Genomic DNA, 20,206 nt, shown 5'->3' on the forward strand with positions numbered 1-20,206 from the left:
GTCCCCATAGTGCTGAAAGATCTTGCTAAGCCCTGAATCTGGCCCAAGCCCCTCAATCTAAACTAGTGGTTCTCAAAGTGGGGTCCTGGGAGTCTGTGGTGGAAATCACAACCCACTATTATTAAAGTTGATATATTTTTTAGTTATAGCCCATTTATAATCATAACCTATTGTCGATTCTACGTTATAGTTATTAGTCTGTTTCGCTTGTCACCAGTATTGCATGGGTTTAATCCAAACCTCAAAAACATTTAGGCCTATAAGTAATATGAACTATGGCCTTTATTCTATAGCAACTGATCCAATAGCCTGAATATTATTGTACACATACATAAATAAATAATGATTTGAATAGTTGGATTGTGTATATAAAATAAATAGGCTATATGCTAGGGAGGTCCATGGAATTTATTTTACAGGTTAAAGTGGTTCCTGGCTGCAAAACCTTTGGGATCCTCTGGCTAAAATAACTTTCTGGTCACAAACACCCAGATCAGATGACAACCAACAAACATTTCAAGAAGCGCAGAAACGGTTCTCACAGTAACCTGTTTCTCATTGATCATATTTCCTATTTTACTGTCCCAACTCTCATTCTTATCCCCCACACATTGCAAAAGTTGTGCCCAAATATTAAAACACTATTTATAAGCTTTGTCGGCTTTAATGCTATAAACTCCTTATAACAATGATGGACAAAACTATTTGTAGTATTGAGTTTCACTTCACTTCACTTTAATCTTTTCACCTTTCTTTTCTTGATTACCAGGCAACAGCTATCCAGCAGCTATACCTCCCACCTATTCAGGAATATGAGCTTTTCTCCTGTAACAGAAAAACCTTTGTTGTTACTGTGCATAATAAAAAGGGCATATTGTGTAAAGTGGGTTTAGCTACTAACTATGATCTGTTAACAAAGAGCTTGAGAAAACCCAGTTTTCTGTTCCATAAACCAAGATAAGAGTGATTCCAGATCACACTACGCAGATATCCATAATACACGGAATTGTGATGAATGCAATGGCATGTAAGATACTACATGGAAAAAAGTTTTTTTTTTTTTTTCTTTTTATTAAACTTGAGGTGCAGCTGTTTAGTGCAATTGTATTGCGTCACATTTTCATGTGGTTTTTCAAGGGAACATGCATGCACATGGAATTCAAGGCAAGATTTGACACTTAAAGGTCATTAACAATTGTGATGACCAAACTGCTTGTATTACATCTAAAGTCCATTACTGTAAGGTAGAAAAAAAATCTCAATGAATCAATGATATTGACTGAAATAACTTAAGGGATCTGTTATCAGGATTTTTAACCTGTGGAAACAGAATACAGTTTTCATCATAGTGTGCAGTGCTCCTTATTTAAGATGTTGGAGGCAAATCTGGTGTGCTCAGTCCAAGCTGCGATATATTCAGTTTGAACTTGATCTGTAAAAAGTGCGGCATTAACAACTCATTTTATTTTAATTTTCCCTGCTACGTATATTACAGTCATTTTACATACACAAACATTTATTTTACAAAAAAATTAATTCAAAAATATTCAGTAACCCTTGGTGGACATCCACCTCTAGGTCTGCATCAGACAAACACCTATGTCCCACTACTGAAACACTTTGTATCCTTGCTTAAGAATACATGAATCACAAGTTTTAAAAGGGCAGAAATGACAAGATTAAAGTCTGAACACTGAGGCATAGCTATTCAATTTAAAGACTGAAAACTACCCAAATGAAAAGGGAATTTACTGTTAAAAATGCAAAAAAAAGATAATTCATCTAAGCCTCACTAATACGCATTAAATCTCCATTCCAGACTTATGAAATGGTCCATTTTTTCCTTTTCTTCGTTCTAGTCACTGTAAAGTGCTTTTTCTTTTTCATTAAAAAAAATGAAAAAGACAAATAAGACAAAAAGAAAAGCATTGGCCACAAAAGAGGGACTATGTTTCAATAACAGCACAATTCCCACTCGCTGCTGATATGAACAATATAAAATAGACTTGAGCATGCGAAGGTGTGATTCATTAGACCCAAATTCCAAAGATCGTTATCCTCCTTCCCCATGATTGGCTTTTCTTAGTCCATTTCAAGTCATTTTTCTCAGTATTGATTGTCTGAAGCATGTAAAGCTCTCTAGGGGTTGGCTTTTAGCAAGCAGCGCGTAGACGTCTTATGACAGTTTACTATGTGCAAATGACAAAAAGTTTAGAAGTTATATCCTCAAGGCTCAGCAACTGTGGCATGTTTAGCAATCTTGCTGCCATTCTTGAAAGTGTTCACAGTATTAACTTCTGTTATATTTTGGTGAGAGTGTAGGTCAGTAAGCCCTCCATTTCTCTATTTGAAGGTAGTTACACTGGAGGACCCAGACCCTGGGTCTGTGAGGTTGGTGGACCTCCCAGAGTTCCTGATTGAGTGCCCAAGGTTGGGGAGGTGCTCTGCACCTGAGCCTGGAACTGAGCTAGCTGCTCAGGACTGGCCAGGTTCTTTAGTAGGTTGTTTTCCTGCTCCAGCTGGGAATTTCTCTCAATCAGCTCTTTTATTTGTTCTTTCAGCACCTCCACTTCTTCACGTACTGCATACATTAGGTGGCTTTTCACCAAGTCCTGAAAGATGGAGAGATAAGAAGTGAGAATGAGAAACTTGTTCAAAACAGAGAATGGTCATCGATAGCACTTTCAGGGTATACAGTTGAGTGCAAGATTTTGCATACCTGTACGTATGACACCAGAACAAAAACAAACAACAAAACATAGTAACAAAAGCTCTATAAATGTACCAAATATCATACACCGCCTTACTCATATCACCCTACGAATTCCTAAACAAAAAATTAAGTGCATGTTTAGTCATTTCTTTCCTAATATTGGTCCCCTTGCCTTAGTAACAGCACCAATTCTGTCAGGTAAGGATGCCACCAGTAGAACAGCATTCCATCATTTTTGTTGAACATTACACAGACATTTGACCCTGTTGTTGTGTTTGGCTTGGAGATAGCACAAAATGGAACCTTAGATTGGACAACTGACAATTTCAGTTTTATGCTAACAATTATGCATGTAAGGAAACCATAGATATTCCACAGCACTGGTATTGCTTGTTATGTAACTATTTTTTTGTCAAGGATCTTGTAAATTAAATCAAAGTCCATACTGTGAAGGATCATCTTTGATGGCCTTAAAACAGAAGGAATAAATGGCACACACAGACCTAAATAACAGAGAACAGATGAGTTAACTACCATGTCCATATACACTATATGGCCAAAGAATGATTTTGTATAATGTAGCATTAAGAGTTCCCTTTCCTTCCCTGAAATTAAGGGGCCTAGTTCCCTTATTCATGTTCCAGTATGACAATGCCCCTGTGCACAAAGAAAGCTCAATAAAAACATGGTTTTCCAAGGTCAGTCCATAAGTGGCCTGCACAGAGCCCTCACCTCACCCCAACTGAGCACTTTTAAGATGAAATGGAACTCTGTGCACCATGCCTTCTTGCCTGACATCAGAGCCTTCCCGTAGTAATGTTCTTGTTGCTGAATGGACACAAATCCCCTTAGCCACATTACAAAATCTAGTAGAAAGCCTTCCCAAGAGAGTGGAGACTGTTATAGTAGCAAAGGTAGGACAGATTGGGGTGTGATAGTCAGGTGTCCACAAACTTCTGGCCATATAGTACATAGGTAGGACTTCTTATTTGCAACTGAACTGTTGCACAGTTCAACAATAAACAAACAAACAAACAAAACAAACAAAAAAACAATAAAAAAAATTACAGGAAATATAGAACAAAACAAAAAACAAACAAAAAACAATAAAAAAAATTACAGGAAATATAGACACATGGTACTCATTCAAAAAAAAAAAAAAAAAAAAAACCCCAAAAACAAGCAGCATTGTGTTTTGACACACTGACATTATGTTATCTGTTTGAAGATTAAACCATAGTCTGTGGCTTGAACAATGGACAGGGTTGTATAGTATATATGATTTATAGTAAATGCTAGAATTTTTGTCACATTTTTATTAGAATGTCACACTTAAAGGAAAAAAACATAGGAGAAAGGAAGTAAGGAAAAAGAAAACAACAATAATAAATATTGCCACAAGTAGCTAACTGTGGGGTCCAAGCAAGCTTCATAAATTTTGTCCCAAGAGGTCAGTTGTTGCAAAGTTACACAGAACAATAGAGAGACCATAGATGACAATACTTATCAAGTTTTGTGATGGTAGCTCAATGCTAATCGTGTGAAACACCTGCTGAAACCTGATGCATGTTGTTGTGTTAATCCACTTACAGATTAACACAAAATTTTGTGTTGTAGTTTCATTGTGATCAGACGTTCCTTAAAAATAAAATAGATTTTTTTAACTTAACTCTTCCCCTATCAATGACCATGCCCCAAACTTTGCAGATCTCCTCAGAGCCTTGTACTGAACAAACCTTTTAAAGATTTGTTCAAAACCATGCAGCCAGTCCTGAGTTACAGCTGTTTAAGTAAATCAAGCGCCACCCCACAGATTGATTGACATGTGGCAGCCATATTGTTAACAAATCTCAATGGGTTTTTGATCATTATTGAGGCTCTTACTCTGATGAGTAATATGACACTAATTTTGAGAAGACACGGCAAACGCTACAGGACTATTTTACAAAAACAGCTTTTGCATATTATGCAAATTACTGTAAATTTGCAAATTGTTATGGTTTGAGCAAGAGAATCAGCAGAAAAATAAAATTTCATTGCACACATTATTCTACAAGTTATTAACTTGTTTTTGTTTGCAAAAACACAAATAGTACTCCCCAGTGGCCAATTTGAGTGAGACTATATTAGTCGCTAGTGGTACTACAGTAACTAATAACATTCCTGATTTGTGACAATAGATTAATGCCTGCTGAAAGCTGATTGGCCAATGGCAGTCATTTTTTTAAGTAATCAGGTCATCATCAAAAATTCACTTACAGATTAGCACAGAGATATAGTCTACCAAATTTCAGCTCAATCAGACTTATGATTACTGAGTAAGTTCTACAGGGCGTCGCAAAAGTCTCCATACATGGAGAAATTAACATTTTTTAGCAAAATGTCTTCCAAAATTTTTCATACTTAGTTTTTTTCATACAGTCTTTAAGAATGCCTTTAACAAAAGAAGAACATATTGAAATCATTCTCATGGTTGGATTAGGAAGCTGTCACAAGGACTTTAACAGGAAACATGGCAAGCACATCACACGGCAAGCACATCACACACTGCCAAACTTATTAACAAATTCAAAAAGACTAGTAGCGTTGTGGACCAACCGAGAAATGGACATCCACGAACATCCATTGACGAAGGCACAACTGACATGGTGCTGGCATACGTAGTCCCCTATGCATGGAGAATTTTGGGACATCCTGTAGACTTTGCTTGCCACTATGTACTACCACACCCCAAACCTTAAAATCTTGCCCTGTATATGCCTTTCAATTTTCTATGCAATTAGCCATTAGTTCCAGCTGTTTGAGTAAATTTGACTCTGCCCTGCTAGAATTGATTGGCATGTGGTGGCCATACTGTTTACAAATGTCAAAATGTTCTTGATAATTATTGAGTTTCAGATTCTGCTAAGTCTTTTCACACCAATTTTGTTAAAATACGGTAAAATTCCCAAGAATTTAGGTTGTCGGACATATGGCTCATGAGATATGGGCCAAAAAGTAAAACCCTGTGCTACAGCTCCACCATTGGGCCAATCTCTCTTGCCTGAGGGAGGGAGTACTTTCCTTGGCCAAGTTTCTCTATGACTTGCCGTTTGGTCAATGTCATTTGTTTTAGGAGAGACAAGGATAACTTGATGCCAACGGCACTGGCGGGGACCCGTATCGTCCTTCTTATTACTAATTTGTATGCCTCAAATAACATTAAAATATACCTCAAATAAAGCTATTGAAGAAAACATCCCAACATCACCAAATGCTGAGTTTCCTCCCTTGAGATGCTTTGCCAGGCCTTTACTGCAGCCGCCCTTCAGTTGCTGCTCGTTTGTGGGTCTTTTTGCCTTCAGTTTTGTCTTCAGTAAGTGAAAAGCATGCTCAGTTGGGCTGAGGTCAGGTGGCTGACTCAGCCATTTAAGAACATTCCATTTCCAAGCTCTTGGGTTGTAAAAACTACTTTTGAGAACTTGTCCTAGGATTTTTGTCCTATCTTCACAATTTTGGCGTAAAACTACTCAGCAATCTATTCAGTGTGAGCCTCAATAATTATCAAAAACATGCTGACATTTGTAAATAATAAATTCTAATTAGGCACAGCCTAATTTTCTTAAACAGCTATAAGACAGGGTTATCATGGAAATATTGCCACCAAATTTGGTAGTTAGGTCTCATATCCCACCCCCTACTCAGGGAAAAGAAATGACCCATACCCACCAGAAGGAGGCACTATAATAAATGTATAAACCTCTTGCTTAATATCTTCACAACTATATATAACCTACTTTTGCAAACTAGTCCTAGGATTTTTGGCCAATCAAAGTTTCTCCCATTCTAAAAAAATGCCTTTTGGACCTTTTAGCCTTGCTCACTGAAATTTGTGATAATTTGCGTAGCATGCAAAACCAACTTTTGGCCCATCTCCACAATTGTGATGTCCAGGGTAAGAAATGAACTTTTTATTAAGGGGCAATATTTGCCCTCTGCAGTTGATTTTCAGGGGCATTTATTATCTTTATGAAGACACTTTTTTCTAACCATATCAAATAGTTTTTGAATGAACCTCAGCATCTATCGTGAGCACTGACTCTACTATGGGCTCCCTGCACTCCTGCCTGTTCCTCAATGCCTCTGTAAAAACACAGGCTCAGTTGTAAATTCACTTTTCTATGACATAAGTAATTATTTGATTAAACTAAAAGATTTAACTTAACAGAGATATGTAACTTGCTACTGCAAGTCTAACTTATCTAGAACAACTTTGTTTGCTAAGTAGCTAAATGCTAATGGTATAGCAGGCTTCTTACCATATGCAACTTTGTGAGATCAACTCTCCAGATGTCTCTCCTTATTTTTTTTTTTGACAGTCACCATGCCCGAGACAAAGCTGCTGAAGCTCAGAGAGAAGTTTTGTGCTTCAACTCTGAGTTTAAAATATTTTACTCTATAAATAAAATAATATACTGTATATATCTCCTTATGGGAGTTTGTTCTGGGAGACCTGTGTTATGGGAGACCTGTAAAGCTTGCACAAGGGGCAAATCTCTAGAATCCTAAAGAAAACTAGAATCTGTGCATGCTGACCTAGGGAAAGAGTATTACAAGGATCCAACAAAGGCAAATCTCAAGGTAGTGTTAGCTACAAGAAGATTTCTTAACTCTCTTCTTCTCATAAAGCTGTACAAAATATTTTTTTTGCTAGACAAAGGCTATATGGATTTGGTAATAAACCCAATACATATCTAGCACAATTAGTTAAAAGGAAAGCAGACTCTCTATTTAACTTTTTAAATTTAATAAAGACTCGAAGGGACATAGTATGAATTAATAAAGTCTTTAAGAATTTCTTTAGGCATCTATATATACAAGTAAGTATCCTTTGGAGATACAGAAATTGCTATGCACATTTTTGTCCAAGCTTAACCTCCCTAAACCTATTGAGGAACAGGAACAAGTTGTTAAAAAAACCAATTATGGAGCAAGAGGTTCTGAAGGCACTACAGTCTTTACAGGCGGGAAAGGCTCCTGTGCCTGACAGCTTTAGCTGTGAGTTCTATAAAGCATTTAGTTAGTTACTTTTAGAGGTTTTAGACCTTTTTTTGGAAATATTTAATGAGTATTATGGACTGGAGTCCTTACTTCCAACCTTTACTAAAGCCAATATAAGCCTAATACATAAAAAAAGGGAAGCCAGCTGAAGAGTGTTCATCATATCCTCCTATAAGTCTTTTAAACTGATTTCATACTACTATCTGAAACATTCCTGAACTGCCTTGAGAAAATCCTGCCTCATATCATCAGTACAGACCAGACAGGATTCATTCTTGGTAGAAACTCTAGCAATAACATAAGCTTATTAACTATAATTCATCTAGTACACCAATAAAAAGTTAAGTAGTATGGTTATAAGTCATGATGTGGAAAGACCAGGTTGAATGGACATTTGGGCTAGAAGATGCATTCAGTACATGGGTTTTATATAATCGACCACTGGCAGCAGTTCAAACAAATGAGACACGCTCCTCATATTGTCCCGAGTAGGGGAAGTAGGCAGGGATGCCCTTTATATTCACTCTTGTTTGCACTGGCCATTGAAACCCTTGCAGAAGCTACAAGAGGCAACCTGCATATTACTGGAGACTTAGTGGGAAGGAAAGATCACAGAATTGCTCTCTATGCTGATGATGTCCTGCTCTTTGTAACAAGGCTGAAGACGTCCATGCTGGCTATTTTTGAGAAATGAATTTAGTAAATTCTCAGGATATAAAATTAATTTTGGCAAATCAGAGGCCATGTCCTTGGGTGATCTTCATTCAAATTGTCAATGAAAGGCTTTACGTATTTGGGTATTGAAGGTAGCCAACTGAAGGTGGCTGCAGTGAAGGCCTGGCAAAACATCTCCAGGGAGGAAACTCAGAATTTGAGTTTTGAGAACATGGGCTCCAGATTTCAGGCAGTCATTGACTGCAAAGGATTTTCATAGAAGTATTAAAATTATGGTTATATTTACAATTATGTCACTTTGTCCAAATACCTTTGAGCCCCTGAAAATGGAGGTAGTTTGCTTAAAATGGCTGAAATTCCTAAATGGTAAATGCCATATTTTTGTGGAACCTCTTAAAATAAAGCTGAAAGTCTACACTTCGATTACATCTTGATTGTTTTATTTCAAATCCATTGTGGTGTATAAAGGCAAAATCACAAAAAACTCTGTCATTGTCCAAATACTTCTGGACCTGACTGTATGTGTGTGTGTGTGTATATATATATATATATATCAAAAATGAGACATGCTCGGATGCAGTGGTGTAAAGCACGCCGCCACATATATACAGTGTATATATATATATATATATATATATATATATATATATATATATATATATATATATATATATATATATATACATACATACACACACACACACACACACACACACATACATACACACATTCATACCAAATTTGAAGAGTATGATATCAAAATATTCATGATGCCACACAAGCAGGAAGTGAGGCACAATTCCACTGTACATGTGTGATGTTCAATGATGAGGCAAAATCACATGTACATGCCAAGAGTGATTCACTGTAGCACCACCAACTGGAAACAAGAAGTAGGGCCTATGAAAAATCTGTTAAATACTCCTCCTAGACAGTTCATGAGATTCACACCAAATCTGGACAGCATGATGTCAACATATCCATGATGTTACATTAATATTTCTGTTTTATATTATTATTATATTAATATTAATACTACATTATGAAGGAATTTAGTACGCCATTGTCATAGTGTTACCAACAAGCAAAGGAAAGTGAAAATCCACAAGTTCTAAATTTTTTTTTAGAACTTGCAACCACCCACTCCCCTCCTCCCCCACCCTGCCCAACCTCCAGAAAAACCTTGTAAAATTATTGCCTATTGTTGACTGGAAAACAAAATTAAATAAAATAAAACAGCATGAAAATAAGTCTCATAATACACCAGTAGCGGGTAGTAAACACAATGAACAGTAGGAAACATAACAGTTCATTTTCCATATAATCCTTTTACAAATTGCTTGTCTAATGTCCCTCCTGGAACCAAGAACTGTCTTATGAGAGGTAAGCAAAGAAACAGCATTTAAATCACTGTCCAATTATAATCACCATTAAAATTATACTTCAAGTGTTACATGCAGTAGATTTGCCTTTGTGGTAGGCCTATTTAGTCGTTCCCACCCCACCCCTAGTCAAAACTTTAGGCTTTTTTTTTTTTTTTTTTTTTTTTTTTTCCCCTCTTTTGGCCCAAAGAATGACAGTGAAGTATTTGACTATTTTTGACCAAAATTTTTAGGTAGCATCCCTAATAAATATTAATGTAAATGTAATTATAAATATTTTATACTGGCTCCCCACCTGCACTTTCTTCACAGTTTGAATACCTCTAATCTAAAGCAACATGCTGGGCTGTTACAAAAAACTAAACTACCCAAAATGTGTAACCCCGCAGTTGGGTTAAAATAATTTTTTGTCTTTTACATTGTTTTCCTACATATATTTAAGGAAGCAAAGCAGAAGACATTTAGTCCACCATACTCAGTACTATTCAAAATATTAGACGTTTTAACATTATGCCTCTTATGTTGAGTTTGTACTGCAGGGTCTGCATTTGTGTTATATTCGTTGGCATGCTAGTTTCATATGATGTTTTTTCCGCAGCTGTTTCAGAGGCTCTCAGACTGTTAAGAGTATGAAAAGGTGACAGCATTGATCCAGAAAAGATGCATGCTAATTTTTGCCAGCTAAAGAATGAACTGCAATTCTTCAGAGGCTCTCAGACTGTTAAGAGTACGGAAAGGTGACAGCACTGAGACAGAAAAGATGCACAGTAATTTTTGCCTGCTAAAGAATGAATTGCAATCAACGTAGAGTGCATGAATGCGTTATATTTTTTTAAACCACAGAAATATAGTTAAACCTTAGTAGCCATATAACATACCATAGTAATCATTTTACTGTTATATCACAAGGTTTACATAGACAAAAAATAAATAAAATAAAATAAAAAAAGATAATGTCTTCATGAGCTAGTCAATTACAATAAATCTTTAAATGGGTGATTTCTCTGCACACACTTCCCATCCCCCATGTGCATAATGGTCATGCAATGATCATTTGTTAATATTTTCTAAGCCACTCTCAAAACAATACATGAATTAGGGTATGAATGACTGATTTATTATGTTCCTGATGTACATTTTTATGATTTTTTTCCACAGCATTTTTATGAGTGGTATTATAGTTGACCCACATTGCATCCTTTCGGTTTCAGTCAAATTGTACAGCACTCACTGATGATACAACCCCTGGCAAAATTTAGGCAACCACCACACTTAGAGGATGTTAACTCATTTTTTTTTCCAGATCAAGCAGAGGAAGAAATTATGAAATCAGTCAATGTTGAAGAAAAAATATGGAAACCCCTTGTAATTTAACATTGCTATTGGCTAATTAAAAGGAAACAAGGCCTGTACAAGAGAGTTGTCATTCATTATTCAATTCATTAATTTCCTCAAAACTCTACAAACAATACCCCATGATGTCAATGTGAAAGAAGTTTGTTTGAAATTTTTGCAAATTTATTAAAAATAAAAAATGAAAAAAATCACATGTACACAAGTATTCACAGCCTTTGCTCAATACTTTGTTGAAGTACCTTTGGCAGCAATTACAGCCTCAAGTCTTTTTGAGTATGATGCTACAAGCTTGACACACCTATTTTTGGGCAGTTTCTCCAATTCTTCTTTGCAGGACCTCTCAAGCTCCATCAGGTTGGATGGGGAGCATCTGTGCACAGCCATTTTCAGATCTCTCCAGAGATGTTCAATCGGGTTCAAGTCTGGGCTTTGGCTGGGCCACTCAAGGACATTCACAGAGTTGTCCCGTAGCCACTCCTTTGTTATCTTGGCTGTGTGCTTAGGGTCATTGTCCTGTTGGAAGATGAACCTTCGCCCCAGTCTGAGGTCCAGAGCGCTCTGGAGCAGGTTTTCATCAAGGATGTCTCTGTGCATTGCTGCATTCATCTTTCCCTCAATCCTGACTAGTCTCCCAGTTCCTGCCACTGAAAAACATCCCCACAGCATGATGCTGCCACCACCATACTTCACTGTAGGGATGGTATTGGCCAGGTGATGAGCGGTGCCTGGTTACCTCCAGACATGACACTTGCTATTCAGGCCAAAGAGTTCAATCTTTGTTTCAGCAGACCAGAGAATTTTGTTTCTCATGGTCTGAGAGTCCTTCAGGTGCCTTTTGGCAAACTCCAGGCGGGCCGTCTTGTGCCTTTTACTGAGGAGTGGCTTCCGTCTGGCCACTCTACCATACAGGCCTGATTGGTGGAGTGCTGCAGAGATGGTTGTTCTTCTGGAAGGTTCTCCTCTCTCCACAGATAAACGCTGAAGCTCTGTCAGAGTGACCATCCGGTTCTTGGTCACTTCCCTGACTAAGGCCCTTCTCCCTCGATCGCTCAGTTTGGCCGGGCGGCCCGTTCTAGGAAGAGTCCTGGTGGTTCCAAACTTCTTCCATTTACGGATGATGGAGGCCACTGTGCTCACTGGGACCTTCAATGCTGCAGAAAGTTTTTTGTACCCTTCCCCAGATCTGTGCCTCGATACAATCCTGTCTTGGAGGTCTACAGACAATTGCTTGGACTTCATGGCTTGGTTTGTGCTCTGACATGCACTGTTAACTGTGGGACCTTATATAGACAGGTGTGTGCCTTTCCAAATCATGTCCAATCAACTGAATTTACCACAAGTGGACTCCAATCAAGTTGTAGAAACATCTCAAGGATGATCAGTAGAAACAGGATGCTCCTGAGCTAAATTTTGAGTGTCATGGCAAAGGCTGTGAATACTTATGTACATGTGATTTTTTTTTATTTTTTATTTTTAATAAATTTGCAAAGATTTCAAACAAACTTCTTTCACATTGTCATTATGGGGTATTGTTTGTAGAATTTTGAGGAAAATAATGAATTTAATCCATTTTGGAATAAGGCTGTAACATAACAAAATGTGGAAAAAGTGAAGCGCTGTGAATACTTTCCGGATGCACTGTACATATAGAAAAGCCAAAAGAAAACCAGCACTAACATCTAAACAGAAGAAAACAAGGTTACAGTGGGTTACAGAGAAGCAGTCACGGAGTATGGAATGCATTGGATGAGTGTGGATGATTGGATGAAAGTGATATTCAGTGATGAATCACAAATCTGCACTGGCCAAGGAGATGATGCTGGAACATTTGTCTGGTGCCATTCTAATGAAAGATATAAAGATGACTACCTGAATATAACAATTAAATTTCCCTACTCATTTATGATATGGGGTTGCATGTCAGGTAAAGGACCAGGAAGATGGCTATCATTACCTCAACAGTCAATGCACAAGTGTACATTGGAATTTTGGACACTTTCTCATTCCATCGATAGAAAATAGGTTTGTGGTGATGAATTCATTTTTCAAAATGATAAGGCATCTTGCCACAGAGCAAAGAATGTTAAAGCTTTTCTTCAGGAAAGGTATGTCAAATCAACGACATGGCCAGCAAACAGTCTGGATCTCAAAAAATTTAGGGTGGGGGGAAAAAAAAAAACAAAAAAAAAAACAATTGGTCCATGACAAGGCTCCATCCTTCAAAGCTGATCTGTCAACCACTCGAGAAAGTTGGAACCAGCTTTATGGAGAATATTCTTTTTCCATTAGTAAAGTCCATGCCTCAAAGAATTCAGGCCATCATAAATCCCAGAGGAGGAGCAACAAAGTACTAATTGTGATTTCTTTTGTTAATGATTCTATAATTTTTCCTCTGCTTGATCTGGAAAAAATGCTATTAATTAATATAATTTATTTTAACTTGAGGTATGTTTCACAAAGCCACAATGTTCAGCTATTAAAGAAATTGATCTGTGTCATATCTATGATTTTTTTATTTGCTATGAAGCAAAAAATCTGGGTGAACATCCTCTGGGTGTGGTGATTCCATAATTTTTGTCAGGGGTTGTATGGGGAAACTTGCACATGATAAAAAGAGTAAACATCTGCATGATGTTATGTGGGAAGTATGACACCAATGGGAAGCATGACAGGTGGGAACTCTGTAATTTAAATCGTTGAGTAATTTAACTCAAACCAAAAAAAGTCACAGTTGTGCCAGCTCTCCCCCATCATGACACCCTGGCTTGGATTGTTTTACAACATGGCCTTTTATGTTACTTTTTTCTTTAAATTGATCATTCATGCTGTATTTCCATTCCTTTGAGTTCCTGTTTTTGCATTAAACCTTCCTTTTGCTTCAAGTGTTTGGATTTTGCAGTTATCAGTCTTATTAAAATCGGGGTTTTTTTGCACCAAGTGTGTGAACGCAGTGGGATGGCACTGTGTGGAGGAAGTTTTTACATTTTTAACTGATGGCATAAAGCCAATATTTTTCTACAGGTCATTTGTAATTCTTGTACAGTTTCTTTTAGGCCTAGTGTCTTATTTTCTTTTTGTCCATTCCTCCAGATAATATTTGTGCAGTTGAATGTAGTGCGTTTCCATTTCTTCGTGTCAATTTCTACTTGGCTGTTTTTTGTTTTTTTGTTTTTTTTGCAATACTTGCATCTCTTTACGGATTGAGACTTTAGTTTCCTGTTGATAGGCTGTAGTAAACTTATATGAACTGAGGTTGTAGTGAGATCATCTGTGTCAATAAAACATTGTCTGGGGCTAGCTGAATGTTCGGGTTTACAATTCACCACAATTATATATTACACAGATCAACCATCCTCGAATTCCTAAAGTTCCTCAACTTTGAGAGATTCAAAGATATTTGTTTTTAATAAGCCAAAGTTTTTAGTGGTATCCAAAAACATTTCAGCAGCAGGGACTCTGAATCAAATTTAAGATAACTAACAGCACAGAGGGATCTGGATGTTACAGTTTGGCAATCATTCTACTTCGGGCACCAACTCAATTTAGAAGCACAAGAAGGACCAAAACGGTCCAGCCTCCTGTGGATGGAGGCAATCTACTTCCAAGTTATTTAGAATGGGGTGTCCATGGCACGTTCTTTGCCTAGCAACAAGCAAAAAGCCCCAAGCTGCTAAATACATAAATACCTGGTGTTTTTTTCATCAGTTTCTATAAGCAATCATAGTCCTTAGTAAAAGGGAAAGTATATTAGGTTTAACTATCATTAAAATAATTAAATAAATTAAAATCCTCACCATTGCTTGCTCAATCTTGTTGTCTATGGCCACCACACTGGCACCTGAAGAGCTGTAGAGAGACAGACAGACAAACCATTAAGAAATGACAGTAGTTTATCTGATATATTCATATGATATAAAATGAAATAAGCATATTACTGCGAAGACAGTAAATATAGGCTAATTATGTGGCACAGTAGCAGCATTCTGATATGTTAGAAAATAAAATTCCTCACAATGGCGCTAATCTCCCTTCCCCCAACCCACCAATTGCTCTTTGCAGATGGACTAATGCTGCATTTGTTGTGCCTTCTAAGTGGTAATTTGTTGTAATGATGCCATTTCCCACCATGCTCTACGTGTGAAGTGGGAAAAAAACCACCTCCACGAAAGCGTGTCTTTTGTTTGCTCTGTCAGAGTACATAAAGCTCATAATAAGCTACTTTAACCACACTTACAGTTACAGGCCTGATTGCCTATTGGTACTATACTACTATAGTGAATTTCAAAAATTCTTGGACCATTTTGGACTAAAATTGCAGTACAGCGACAACAGCGGACCACAGCAAGTGGCGTTAGCAACAAGCTAGCCCGCAGACAATAAAGAGATGTGTTAGCAACAAGCTAGCTGGCTATTTATTAGTATGGTCAATGTTACAGTACTGTACCTGTATATTAGCTGATCTAAATCCAATACTGTAAACTAATTTAAAAGTAGAGAAGGGGTAATTTATTGTGTTCACAGTGTGCGCAGCTATGTTTATTTGATGTCACTCCAACTGACCTGGTAGTTGAGAAGACTACCCGAAGTTGACGAGTTGAAATTTCAAGTTGAGGGGGCGTTTCCTGTGGTTGTTACCAGTTGTGGGCTGGAAATAAGTTGCAACTTTGCCTTGAATGCAGCATAACTATATACAGTTTGCAGAGTTTTGCACATTCTTCTACTTGCACCTTACTTTCAGTTGTGCTGTAGTGTCTTTAGATTCCACTTACTCATCTGACTGGATCCCTGTCTACTGAATATACCATTCCATTTGCACCACAGATGACTGCTTTAAGACTATATAGGAATTTCATTAAAATGGGGTAATAAAATGTTTACCAAAAAGTGTTTATATTATTCATCACTCATGAAATCTGATATTTTAGCAAATCAAAAATGTCATACAATATCGTGCTGTTTGTTCATTTAATGCAACCTGTTTTAGGTGGACAGCGCAGCCTGTGTGGAAAATATCCTTTGAATTCCCCGACATAGCTCCAACAGAAACCCAGTGAAGCCATGATTCTATGGCAGATTCAAGTACAGTGTGTTTTAATGGGAGCAAAGATTAATGCTTATTGGACAACAGGCTTTTAATACGTCAAGTTCTACCCAGAAGCCGTGTGTCTCTGGGAGTGTGGGTTTGCATAGAAAACAAAAAATATAAGTTTATATGACAGTGGATTCCTCACTTGTCCCACCTTGATGCATGGCTTCTCCAAATAATGATTAGGAGATATCTCAAAGGCGCTGAAACTTGCAAACAAATGACAATCACTATATCACTATAAGGGTAATAAACATGACATCTCAAACTTATACATATCGGAGCCAGTCAATCACTTGGAGATACAGTAGTGGTTAGTTGAGTAGCCTAATCCACAAATTTCACAGGGATTTTTTTCATGAAATGGCAGACACTGCTAATGATGTCAACCAGATCTTAGAAAAGTCTTTTGATGTTCATACTTATGTGGAGAGACTGAAAATTAAACAAGTTGGCAGACCTGCTGCTAATGTCTTGGTGCCAGATACCACATTACACCTTCAGAGGTCGTGTGGAGTCCATGCCTCAACAGGTCAGAGCTGTTTTGGCAGCACAAGGGGCACCTACACAATATTAGGCAGATGGTTTTAATGTTATGGCTGATTGGTGTATATCATGCCATTTGCACTGTGTGTCACTTGCACTTTACTGCCATCCTGCCTCATTTGATGTATGTATGTATGTATGTACCAAGGAGCACCTTAAAAACCACAACAAATTCCTTGTGTGTCTGCGCACACATTTGGCGAATAAAGCTGATTCTGATTCTGATTGCACATCACTCAATGCTACTTTGCTACATGCACTTCTGGTTAGATGCTAACTGTATTTTGCATTACTTGTACTTTACACAATGACAATACAGTTGAATCTAATCTAATTTAATTTCAACACTAAAAGAAGATGAAGCCATAACAAAGAGCCAAATCACCATCAATTAGAAATTTAGGAATTCAAGAAAAGAGATAAATGTCATCACTGCTATCTGCCTATAGCCTTTAACTGTGCAGGTTAATGGCTCATATTGTCTACTTTCTGAGAACTGCACCATGTGCTTTATCACCCGTTACAATTTTATAAGATTGTAGAGCCGGCAGTACAGCATGGACAGGTGTATCCACAAATGTACTTTTGGGGGGGAAGCATGGCACATATTAATGCGACCCCAACTCATTCATCCATCAATTCATTAATTTGATGCAGAGATCTATCACAGTATATGGGCCTAATGAGCCTATCTATGGTCAAGTGTGACAGGCAAAGAGCTCCCTGTGGCCAAAACAGCAGACAAAAGCAAGACAGAAAAATTCCTTAGGTGACAAATACCAAGGTCCTTTGGCACCATATAGCATGCAGAATTCATTCTAATCCATTCATCCTATAAAAACCATATACAGGTAAAAAATATACACCAATTCAATTAAATTTTATTTGTATAGTCCTTTTAACAATGGACATTGTCACAAAGCAGCTTTACAGAAAATAAATGGATTAAAAAATATATTGTAAATATGTGAATATAAACTGTCAGATTCTCAAAAGTAGGGCTATTGTGGTAGGCGGGGTGGAAAAGTGTTATTCTTTGCCTGCATCAACTGTGCTGTAATGATGTTCATAAAAGGAAATCGTAGTTATATTGACGATTACATATTTACCATCCCCAAACCTCAAATGAGCAAATGAACACGTCCCTTGGTTTGTGTAATTACATTTTATTGGTTACCAGCTGGTGAAGAACAAGATTAACCAGAATCATTCTTTTTCCACCATTTCAGTTTGAAAGCCAGCTTGCTACACTCTGAGCTCAGGGATATGGCGGTGAAGGGTGATGAAGCACCACTGATTTACTGCCAGAGGAGAAAATGCTAACATCTTATTTCTTATTTTAATCAATCATTCCAGTGTAACTGTCAAACATATTTTATGAAAAAGTTATTTGACACTACGGGATGCTATGGAGATGGCATGGCACTCAGAGATGGTAAAGGCATAAAACGCTGAGGGCACAGGCACAGCAGCAGTGTGTGTGTGGAGGAGGTGAGAGCACCATTTAAGAAAAAGGGGGCACTGCTATCAGAGCAACTCAAGCCAGCATCAACAGCACAGTGACAAATGCATCAACTATGGGCACAGCCATTCCAGGACTGATGAATGTCCAGAAAAGTTCAAAGATTCTTGAAATGTAAAAGTATAGGCCATTTTGCTGTTGTCTGCCAATTGAAATTAATACAGGAAGTGAGTGAAAGTTATGATGATGGAGATTCATTGTTTTTGGGCTCATTCACTGAAGAGGAATGTGTTGATGCAGTGATGATGAGACAAAGTGATGTACAAGTATTTTTGTTAATGGAAGCCTAGTATTGTTTAAGATACATTCAGATACATTCATACATCACGTCATGCACATTAAGGAAGTCAATGTGTATGGAGTTGTTGGCACACTAAAAAGAGAACTGGTGAAAACTGTCCTCAAAGACAATGCAAAGCCCCACAGTGTACTACACACAGACACATTCCTGTGCCCCTACTTCCTAAGCTGGAGGAGGAGCTAAAGAGAATAGTCAATGGGCATTATAGAGAAAGTGACTGAACCAACATAATGGAGTGGCTTTCTGGTTCGAACTGTGAAACAGAATGGAAAAATCTGTGTGGATCTGAAAAAATTTAATTAGACTGTGAAAAGAAGGTGGTCATCTATTGTCAGTAGGGTGAACTGGACAGAGGTTCATCCTAATGGCAATAGATGACCTCCTTCCAAAGCTAGTATGTAGCACAGTGTTTTCTAGTCTTGTTGCAGCAAGTGGATTTTGGCAGCTGGTCCTAGACACAGAAAGCTTTTGTCTGACCACCATCATAACACCAAAGGCCAGGCACGCTTAAAAAGACTTGTTATAACCTCAGCACCAGAAATTGTTCAGAGAAAGACCACCACAGCAAATGTATATTCACAAAAACAAAAACTAGCATCCTGGTATAACAATCACACATGCACCTTAAAACAGACCACTTGAAAATTAGAACGTAAATGACGTCAAACTAACTTGGTAGTATTACAGATTGCATGGAAGGAGAGCCTTGTGAGCTATAGAAAGGCTCTTAGTACTACTAGATCAGCATCTCTCTCTCTCCATAACAAAAATAATCCTAGGTTCTTATTTAATACTGTAGCAAAATTAACTAGAAATAAGACCATTACAGAAGCATACATACATAGTACTAATGAAATTTTTCAATGACAAAATTGAAAATATTAGACAAAATAATTCAGAAGATTAAGCCAGACAATTTGATAACTGACCATGTAAATGACAAGATAACCACATCAGATCAGCAGTTAGAATGGTTTACTCGCCTTTAAGAGACCAAATTAATTTCACTAATTTCCTCATCAAAATGATCAAATTGTGTACTAGCTCCCTACTACTACTACGTAAACTCTGTTCCCCATGTCAATATTGGCGCAAGGTTTGCATTGTGTCCAGCATTGCTGGGTTAAATAAACAAATGATAAATTGAGAGTGATAATCAAGTCAACTGTAATGTTAGCAATAAAATATGTGAACATTTTACTGTTCAGGCTAGAATTTGGTACGATATTTAAAGGGGCAGAATAAACCCCCTTTCATCCCAATGGGATTGGCAGTCTACCCAAAAACCTAGGTTATTGTTATTGTTGATGATTAAATGACAAAATAGTGAAAAGAGACTTTGCTTTGTTATTACATTTTGACAAAAGAGTACAGTGCTTCAGTTTGACATATCACCTTAAGACACAGTAAAAATGGGAACCATTTATCTTTATAAAAAAAAAAAAAAAAAAAAAAATAGGGGGAGACATCACATGATTATGTGTACATGGAGACGATGTCATGTGTTGTGCACATGTGAACTACGTATATTCAATATAAAACGCTACTGTGCATGTGCCCCATACTTTTGGTGGTCACTCTGATG

At 37.4% G+C, this 20,206-nt stretch overlaps 1 protein-coding gene across 6 annotated transcripts in view; it reads right to left on the reverse strand.

The window, feature by feature from the left end:
* LOC113530384 (TSC22 domain family protein 1-like) overlaps window positions 1-20,206 on the reverse strand; it is an 88,594-nt gene that overhangs the window by 53,084 nt on the left and 15,304 nt on the right. The window contains exons 2-3 of one of the 6 annotated variants that reach the window (XM_026920302.3): window positions 14,961-15,012; window positions 273-2,612 (exon numbers count right to left, since the gene is read on the reverse strand). The exons of the other annotated variants lie outside the window; for them this stretch is intronic. Coding sequence (XP_026776103.1) covers window positions 2,358-2,612; window positions 14,961-15,012 — 307 coding nt within the window. The 3' untranslated portion in view covers window positions 273-2,357. Of the gene's footprint in view, window positions 1-272; window positions 2,613-14,960; window positions 15,013-20,206 lie in introns of those variants that run through there. 6 annotated transcript variants of the gene reach the window in all.

The sequence above is a fragment of the Pangasianodon hypophthalmus genome, chromosome 2 (assembly GCF_027358585.1).
Source record: "Pangasianodon hypophthalmus isolate fPanHyp1 chromosome 2, fPanHyp1.pri, whole genome shotgun sequence".
NCBI classification, from domain to species: Eukaryota; Metazoa; Chordata; class Actinopteri; order Siluriformes; family Pangasiidae; genus Pangasianodon; species Pangasianodon hypophthalmus.